Here is a 9,969-nt window from a genome sequence, read left to right on the forward strand (position 1 = left end):
CAGAGTTCTTGCATCAGAAACCTTTGGCTGTGCCCAGACCATAAAGATGTCTCTTGCTTTCTTCCAAAACACTTGTTTAAAAATCTTTTGTCACATTTCAGTTGCTTCTGTGGTACCAGCTGTATTTCTATTTCCATTTCCATTTACTGAGAAAACCATAATGACAGTAACCTTCAAAGGCTGTTAACTGTATTTGTAATTTATTCACAGCAGTGTTTGCAACACATTTGGAAAATTGGAGAACACTTTCTGCCCATGTAGAAGCGATACTGTGTCCTGTCTACACGGGTGACAGCTTACAAGACTTGGCAACCATACCCACAAAGTTGTCAGGGATTGTCCCTCAGCCTTGTTGAAGGCTGTCTATTTCCTGGTTTAAACAAGCAGAAAACCTTTCTCCAGTGTTGTGCCACTAGACCTGGAAATGTCACAGTGGAAAACAAGACTGAGGGCTCAGGGTTCAGTTGGAGGATGCCAGTCACATGAGAAACAAGACCAGGGTCCCCGTTGTCCTGCTGGTATTTGAGGTATTGGGATAGCTCGGAAGGGGAAGGGCAGGAAAGCCTCTGTACAAGCTGCCTTGAGCCATATCATCTAGGTAGGTGGAGTGATTGAAGGATTGGTTTTCACGAAGTTGAGTTAGCCTCACAGAGCCAGAAAGTAAAGTCTGCCCTCTCCTGTGATGTCATAAGAGATAAAATGCCTCAGCTCTTTAGAAAGCAGCTTGGCAGCCCCTGTCAAGCATCACTGGGTAATGTGTGCTGGGTAGTCAGTGGGAATGCAGTGCATATGCAGATAGATTCCCTGGAGTAGAGCTGGGCCCTAGCTCCTCTCTTCCTGTTGTGTAACAAACACACACCCAGTTGCTTGGGATCGACACCCATCAGTAGAGGAATGTTCAGTCCCAGAGACAGTGCAGATGCTCAGAGCAGTAACAACAGTGCACTGTGTGCTATGAGACCATGGGGGGAGGAGGGGGGGGGAGAAAGTGCCAGGTATAGTCTAGTTTTGTATTTTAAAAGTTTGCTAACTGCTGTTTGGCATCCTTATTTGGATCCTGGAATAGAAATATAGGATGCTAGTTTAACAACTGGTAACAACTGAAAGACTTGTGACTTCTGGTGCGGTGGCGAAGCTTTCATTGTTGTGGTCGGTGCCCCATGGGCTCAGCATTAGGTGACTCAGGGTCAGGTGAAGAGGCTCTGCCCTGTCATCTTGCTCATCTTCCTAGTCTTACCTGGACGAGCTGACCTTGATAAAACTGTTGTGTTATGTTGCCAAAATAGTGTCTGAGAAGGAACTCGTTCCCTCTTTTCTCTCACTCTGCTGCAGGTCGAAGAATTCCATCCACTGATGCCAACCCGGCGTCTGGCGGCAAGGGCTTCAAACTCCGAAGACAGCCATCGGAGCCAAAGCGAAGCTGCTGCTGACGACTCAGGGCCTGAGCTTGATGAAGAAGCAGGTGGTCCTGGGTGCTGCAGCAGAGCCGTGCCCTGCCACTGGCCACCACCTCATGCTCTTTATGCAAAAAGGACTCCGAGAACCAGCTGTCTGGTTCTCTTGGAAGACTGTAGCAGGTATCTCTGTCTGCAGACTTCTGTCAGTAGACTCTGGCCTGCAGAGGGACCATGCACATCTGTGGCTGTTTACCTAGCTAAAAGGAGCATCTGATGTATGGATGGTAGGACTGAATTGCTGGTACTTTTGTAATCAGGATTTCATGTATTATTTGTAAAGGGATATGAGCACTTTCATGGGTATAAGGGAAAGGCCGTGGAGACGGTCATCTCCTTGGTCCTCATCTCGAGTGTCAGAGTCGTATCATTAAGACGTGGGAAGTGACCTCCAGTAGAGGGATGGGTGTTCCTGGGACAGCCTCCACATCTCTAAAGCACTTTCACACACAGGAAATTAATGCCGCCATCACGGCGGCTGCCGGTTCACCTTGGGTTTGCTTCTGACCCTGTCTGTATGTGTCAGAGCCCACGCACGTTAGTTATGGTCACCTTTCTACATAAACTCTCATGGTCCAGGCGATGGGGTGGAGACACTACCTGGAGCAGTGGAGCTGCATGTGTCTCAGCTGATGAGCAGGGGCTTAAAAAGAAGGGAGAGCAAAGCTGATGAGTCTTCTGCTGGGATGGGTTTCTGTTTATGGGTTTTTTGCCCAGCTTGTTCTGGTGGGGAAAACAACTGCGTGCTGCCTAGCATATGTAAATTTGTAGTCTATATTTATGAGACCATTGCTTAAAAATTATAAATTATGTAAATATATTAATAACTTCTGGATTCCTTTCAGTACTAATTTAGTTCTGTGCCCAGTCTCCTGTGTGTCCACCCGTTTTTCAGCCTGACCACAGGAACTCTGAAGCCCATTGACCTTGTGCAGAAGCATGGAGCGCTTAGCTCGAAGCTTCCTCCCTCTGCCCTTACCCTTCTGCATCCCATCTGGAAATGGTAATAAAGGCATATGCCTCCTTGACAAGCCTGACTAGTCAGTCCTTCCTGCCCCGGGGAGTAAGCCCAGCACCCGTCACTCACCTAGGGTGAGAGTGAGCTGCTCTCAGCTCTTCTACAGAGCTCGGACCAACTGTTTGAGAGTGCATTGCTTATTACCAGCCGGCTCACCTCTCTCTCCTTTATCTTCTCTCGCTCTGTTAGTGCTTCACACACTTTCCCTCAGGAGCCTAATGAGGTTTTTAATATAATCTAAAAATAAAGCACCCAAGTGAAGCTGCTGGGAATTTGTTCCTGGCCTAATTTGGCGCCCTTCCAGCCCGGGTATTGTAAGGGAAGGAAATTTACAAGATTAAATAGGAAATGAAACAGCCTGAATTTCAAACCAAATTGTGTTTTCAGAGCTGTCCTTAACTGAACAGTCAAAACTTTTAAAAACAAGTGTTACTACTTTATGCCCCTCCACCACATGCTTACGATGGAGAGGGTTTAATGGAATGGCATTCCAGGCCACACCAGACCCGAACGAGGCCTTGTAAACATCTCAAGTTGCTTATCCTTACTGAAGTCAGACTTTGAGCACCTCTGTATAAACAAAAACAGCGTTGCTTGGCTCGTGTGGACTAGGCTGCCCATGTGAGACCCTTTCTGTGGCATTTCACCAAAAGATGGTATAGATCCTTGACCTGAGGGACTGAGTAACTGGATCCCATGGCACATGAGTGTGCAGGAAAACATCTCTGCCCCACTGCTCGTGCGTCCAGCGCCTGCTCTCTTCTGCAGCTCCTGGCCTCTCTGGCTTCCTTCCCTCCTGTGTCACATGTAGCGAGTGACTGGCCACGCGTGAGAAGCATAGTCTCTGTTCATGTCGTCCTTGCCCTCACTGTCACCAGTCTGTCCTGGGCTGTCAGGGGCTGTCCTGCTTATGGTATTGTGCTGTACTCAGTGACAGCAGATTTCCGTCAGTCCCACCCTTCCTGGGTAGTGAGCAGAGGGAGATCTCCAGTTACTTTCTTCTTAAGAGCACATATGAAAATGTAGTCATAGCACTTCTGGACCACATTTTAGATTAAGCAGGAATCTAATATACATTCTTTGTTTTCCTGGCTGTTTCTTAAGACAAATAGCCAGACTCCAAAGGCATTAAGACACACAGCCCTTCCATAAAATTCTTTGGTTCCCTTGTGATGCAGGGCCATTTTTAAAAACTTTGAAGAATGAACAGAAGGGAAGATCTTTAATTAACTGCCAGTGTGTATTGATCTCTTTCAGAGGAACAGGAATAAGCTCCTTGCAGGTGTCCTATCCGAGGAACCACTGTCTCTCCATGTCTCCTTCTATATAAGTGTTTTTCTGATTCTGCGATAACTAATTAACTATCATTTGGTGATTAAAGGAACATAGCGTGAGGGCTTGATTAAGTGTCCTTCAGTGTAAACTCTGAGACGTGATTGGGGAGAAATACCTGCTGCAAGCCCTCTGCCTCCCAGTGCAACGCCGTCACTCGGCTGTCAGCAGCCTCCAAGACAAGTGCTGGACATGGCAGCCGAGACACTCATTCCTCTTAAAATAACCCAGGTCCTTGTTCCCCATCTAAGATGGCATGTCTGAAGTGTCCGCCTCCTCTCCTTGTGCTCCCCTCCCTTCCACGCCTACCCAGGTCAGAGGCTTGAGATCTTCTGACAAGAGGCTGGGCTACTTGAAGAGGCCAGTGTCCTTGTTGAGATGAGCTGCCCTATGGAATTTTTAATAGATGAAGTGGTGGGGGGGGGGGGGCGGTGAGCAACTCACATTTAATCTTAGGACTTCTCTGTAAGTCTCAATATGTCTCCCCTTGTCTCCAGGAGGAAAATGGGCTGGGGGGCTTTCTAAAACTCTAAGAGACATGGTGCTGAAGATATTTTGTAACAACTAGCTGTCTCCTGGCACCCCAGGCTGCCAGACCGGAGGGCCTGCTGCTGTGTTTCAAGGGCGCCATGTTTGAGTAGATGGTTTGGGTTTGGTATACACTGCATGCCAGCACATCCGCCTCCTCATCCCAGAAGGCAGCGGTCCATGGCCTTACATCGCTTCCTGCTACAAAAGGCACTGATGAGGTCCAGCTCAACACTTCTTCACACACATTCTTTCAGAGCCCAGAGACTGTGAACACGACACATGGGTCCTCAGATATCCGTGCAAGACCCTGCGGGAGTCACAAAAGAGTCCTCACCTGGGGACCCCTAAGCTAACCTGCAGTCCTGCTTCAGAACATGGCTGCCAAACCAGGCTGGCTTTTATCATTAAACTTAGCAGACTGTCCCACTGGCCAGCTCCGTGGGAGCCGGCTCCAGGAACCTACAAGTCCTCATTTAAACTTGCTCTGGAGGGACAAGCAACGTACTCTGTTATTTGATTCCAAGATATGTCCCACCTCTTAACAGTTCATAAGTTTCCACAGAATAAATGGGGTGAACCTTCAAGATTCAAGCTGCCAGCTATGTCTTGCTTGCTCTTCTTGGCTTATCAAGAAGGAAAAAAAAATTCATGTATAAGATGACGCTGAAGATAACCATGAATATGTTTTTGTTTTGGGGGTTGGCACTTGCTATAAAGGCTGATGACACAGTCCTATATAATGGAAGGAGAAGAACTCCACAGGTTCTCCTCTGATACAGATACACACACACACACATCAGTAAATGTCATCATTAGAATATTCAGAGCATCCTATTATGTAGAGGATGAACAGCACTGTGCAGCTCTAGAAAAGGAGGGTCAGATAGAATTTAGCCCGAGACTCGGAGGGATGACCTCAGTGAATTTCCCGTGGCAGCAGAAAGGCTTGTCTTGACTTCCAGTAATAGAAAACCAGGCAATTTGATTATCTGATTTGCGAGAAATGTTAATGGAATTCCAGGGCATTTGTCCTGTTTTATGTGCAAATGAAAGCCTGAGAAATGTTAGGAGGACACCCGACTTCTCAGGAGCCCCCTTCTGTATCTCGGAAGGTGATGAGTGAGGGGCCTGCTGCCGTGATGAAGGTGGTCAGATGTGCTGCGAAGGGCAGATGAAGCTCAGGCTCAGCTCATCCTGCAGGGCGCTGAGCGTGGAGCGGAGTGATTTACGCCGTGGAGCCGGCACCTCCACCAGCATACATCACGTTTAATTTGATGGTCTGTACTTCCAGAAATAACTAATATCTGTGTTCTTTCCTCTCAGAGAGCAATCGATTATGGATGTGCTAGAATATTTTGGCTTCAAAACAAAAGGATTCAGAGGTTTAATAATAAAAAAAAAAATGTCTCAGGCCTTCCATCGGTGCCTTTTTATTATGTCGAACATTTTAGATGGCAAGATTAGAATATATAAATAGTAGATGGTGAGATTAAAATCATAGTGTCTAACAAACTTAAGAAAAAATGTTTTAATTTGCTGCGAGTTCATTTTATGGTGCCCAGTGTCTCATCAGAGTGCGGCATAATTACAACAAGCAAAAGCCCAGGCAGTTCTCCACAGATAGGCCTTAAGTGCCAAGCTCCATCTGCCAATTAATAGGGAGTCCTAAGACAGCAATGATTTTTTTAAAGAGCCTTCTTTAATTGACAGTTTTCAACTACGGGTCTTAATGTCCTCCTTAATCGCACAGTAGAAACAGCCTGCCGGCTTCTGAGTGTCACTTCTCAATTCAGGAACTTTCCAGTGTTCTAAAGCAGGTTGTTTACTGCAGTCCATCGGAAGGAATCATCTTTAAAATAGCTGCACACAGGCCCTGTAGTCTTTACCCAGAACTAGCGTAGTCAAGGAGGCCCTGAACATCAGAAGGCAAGCCGCATGCCTCAGCCACCGCTCCGGGAAGCAGGGTTTGAGTCAGCTGCCCCGTGGCTGCAGTCTGCCCGCGTGCCCCCCCCACCCCCGGCCATTGCCAGGCCTGCCCACAAGGATGTTTGCCTCAAGGACTAATCCTAGCATTGTTTGGTCATCATTAACATTGGGCATTTATACTTTAGCAGTCCATCCTTCCCCTAGGAAAAGCTTGGAAGCAAGGCCATGGAACTCCATTCCCTCCCATCCCCGTTTGGAGTTTACTGCATGGTGCATGAAACTTTCTCAACTTGGGTCATGCCCGTGATGTCAGACGGACCAGTCAGCTTGTTGGGTAGTCAGGGCAGCTGATCGAAGCTCTGTTTTTAAACCATTTGTTAGGCTGTTGTAGACAGAGCTTTATTGCCCTGGGAAAGATCTTTTTTTTTTTTTTTTAAACTCGTCCCACTCAGTCTTTCCATCATTTTACACCGTGAGTCACTCACACCCTCATCAATCACCACCCTGACCTTCAGAAATTACTGCCTGCCTTCCACAAGGATTGGCGAGGAATTCTCCCTCGGGCTCCCTGCCCTAGCCACCCCCACCTCAACACAGAATTCTCCCTCGGGCTCCCTGCGCCTGTGTCGAGTCCTTCTCTCTGTCCCGGAAAGAGCCCCCGGGACTTGTAGAAGGGCGGTGGGCAGCATGAGCTGCAGAGGCAGACACAGCTACGCAGAGAGGATGTCATCTGTCACTGGTGATAGATAGGAGGATGGGCTGAAGGGTCAGAACCAGAACACATGCAGTTTGTGAGCAAGCACCTGTCTGGGAGTTTAAAAGTCCAAATCCGACATCTAGAGAGAAGAGACAATCCAAGCCCTTGTACCAGCAATCCTTTTTTTCTCCTAAGAGTGCCGTCCCTTGTCAAGACCCGATGCCAGGAGTAAGTGACCTGTGCCTTTTACAATAACATCTATTTGAAAATGCAGTTGCCCCCGGTTTCCCAAGCCTGGTAGCATTCTAAATAGCCGCAGTGGCTTCACACCAAATGACATACTGCCTGCTTACCCGTGACATAATACTGGAATGAGGATTTGCCAAGCCTGTATGGGTATTCGATGACTATTTTTACAGTCTGACCTTGGGCTGGACCTAAGTCTATGTAAACTGTATGATGTCTGTCTTGTTTGTAAATGCCGATTAAAGAAAACTCAGCCATTCGCCTTCTCATTGTAAGGTTTGTCTCTTGTGTACTTCTGTTTGCAGACAGTAGGTCTGGCAGGCTGTAGAACACTGTTTCTTCAGCTTGCCTTCAACCATATGCTTTTTTAGAGTGCGGCATGCTCTGTCACTAAAAGATTTGTGTTAAGAATGGTGTAAATATTTTGTTAATAAAATGCTATGTTTACAGAGGCATGTTTCAGTCTGCAGTATTTCTCTGCGGCATTCATTACAATTCTCTTTGTTTGATTTTGTTTGAGATGGGTTTCCCTTGGGTAGCCTAATGAAATCAGCACTCCTACATATTGGGATTTCAGGTTGTGCATACCACACCCATCACCCTTTACATCCTAACCACATATTCCAAAGACAGTTTGAGACAGGTTTGGGGCATAGAGTTCAAAAAGGTAACGGTGGTGTGTGGTGGAAGGTTGGTGTATCTGTGGTATATGGTGGAAAGTTAGTCTATCTATGGTGTGTGGTAGAAGGTTGGTGTTATCTGTGGTGTCTGGTAGAAGGTTGGTGTATTTGTGGTGTCCAGTGGAAGGTTGGTTTATTAGCCAGGAATAAACACACAATAAATATATCTATCCTTACAAGTCATTGTGTTGAGAGACCCGTATGACTCAAGGGAAGTAACTTTAATACTGGTTGGGTGACTTGCTTTGTCATTTGCAAAATATATAAACATGTATAGAAAACATCACATATCTATGTCCAGCCCAAATGGTGGTATGTATGTCCCAGAAACAGTTCTGCCCTGTTGTATGTGTGTCTGTGTGTGTACGTGCACATGTGAAGGCCAGAGGTCAGCACTGAATGTTCTCCTACAAATGTTTCCACCTTAATTTTTGAGACAAAGTCTCTCACAAAGCCTGGAGCTCCCCAGTTGGTGAAAGTGGCCAGCCAGCAAACTACTCCTGTTTCTATCTCCCCAACCCTAAGATGACAAGCACATACTGCCACCCATAGCCTTTATGTGGGTACCGGGGATCGAACTCAGGTCCTCAGGCCCGAAGAGCAAGCACATCATGGCCGAGCACATCTCCAGCTCTGTTTTTCTGACACCAAAGAACCTTCGTCTCCTTTCACATTTTGCATGTGTGCCTTGAGACATCTCGTCTGAGCACACCAGCCGTGTGGGCGTGCTGTTGGGTCTGGCCTGAGTCAGAGTAGCTCGAAGCACTCCTGCCCTCGTCTCTACAGAAGACCACCTGCAAACAGGCTCCTGCGTGTCCATCCTGCATCTGCAGGCACTGGGTTGCTTCCAGGGTTTCTGCTGTTGTGGGAATGTCTCAATGAGCATTCCTGGTTGCCTGGTTGGTCTACTGGTGCTTGTTTCGTTTTGGGTTTAAGAGAATCTCACTCTAGTCTTGGGTATGCAAGGAATTCACACTGTAGTTCTGGCTGGCACGGAGAGCTACCTACCTCAGTGTGCTGGGGTGTGAGGTGTGAGCCCCACACAGCTGCAATGAGCATTCTATGAGTGTATACATAGCATTCTCTTGGGTACTTCCTGGCAGTAGTGTTCCTGGCTCCCAGGAGGCACATGGTATTTGTACACAGTTTTTGCTCCTTAATTTGTTCTTTATTAGATGAACTTTTCTAAAGTGGCCCCTCCATAGAAGCCACTAGCAGAGAATCCCTCCTGCTCAAACTCCCTCCTTACAGCCTAGAAGTCCATACCCCGCTGCCGGCAATAGTTATTTCTGAAAAGAGAGCTTGGGTGACAGGCACCTATTTAGTAGATGATTCTATGCTTGTGCAAGCGTCTACTGTGTGCATGATCTTCCTCACTTTCAAAACACAGCCACTGGAAGGAGAGAGCTGATCCCTGAAAGTTGATCTCCAACCTCCCCATGCATGCTGTGCCAGAGATGTGCCCGAATTCACATTTCACAGAACAATACACTTTAAAGACGTCAGGGCTGTTGTGTGTGTCACTGCTGTGCCCGCTGCTCTCTGTCCAGTGCACCGAATAAACCTGTTTTCTTTCTGCTCTGGTCTAAAGGGCAAATGCTTTCACCAGCTGACCAAATCCTCACGGCACCTTGCAAGCTTCAAAGGGCTTACACAGCCTCTAAAACCACAGATAAAACTTTTAAAACCTTCTGCACCTCTCGCCTGCCTTCAGAACTTCAATGAAAATCAATAAACACGCGCAATGCACACACACACACACACAGAGAGAGAGAGAGACAGAGAGAGACACACACACACACACAGAGAGAGAGAGAGAGAGAGAGAGAGAGAGAGAGAGAGAGGTGGTCTGGTTTCCCCTAGTGTGCATGAAGCCCTGGGCTTCACACACAGCACAGCACAAAATAAACATGGTGCCACTTGCCTGGAATCTCAGGAGGTAGAAGCTGAAAGACATGGAATTCTAGGTCACTCGTGGCCACTTGTCACGGTGACACACTCCTTTAATCCCAGCCCCTGGAAGGTAGAGGCAGCAATCTAAGTTTGAGGTTAGCCTGGTCTACATAGAGAAGGATAACCAGGCCT

At 47.3% G+C, this 9,969-nt stretch overlaps 1 protein-coding gene across 1 annotated transcript in view; it reads left to right on the forward strand.

Moving 5' to 3' along the window:
- Window positions 1–7,666, forward strand: part of Rab22a (RAB22A, member RAS oncogene family) — a 49,506-nt gene extending 41,840 nt beyond the window's left edge. The window contains exon 7 of the mRNA XM_052184450.1: window positions 1,333–7,666. Within this exon, the coding sequence (XP_052040410.1) occupies window positions 1,333–1,430 (98 nt within the window). The 3' untranslated portion in view covers window positions 1,431–7,666. The remainder of the gene's footprint in view (window positions 1–1,332) is intronic.
- Window positions 7,667–9,969: the final 2,303 nt, after the last annotated feature.

This window comes from Apodemus sylvaticus, chromosome 5 (genome assembly GCF_947179515.1).
Source record: "Apodemus sylvaticus chromosome 5, mApoSyl1.1, whole genome shotgun sequence".
NCBI lineage: Eukaryota > Metazoa > Chordata > Mammalia > Rodentia > Muridae > Apodemus > Apodemus sylvaticus.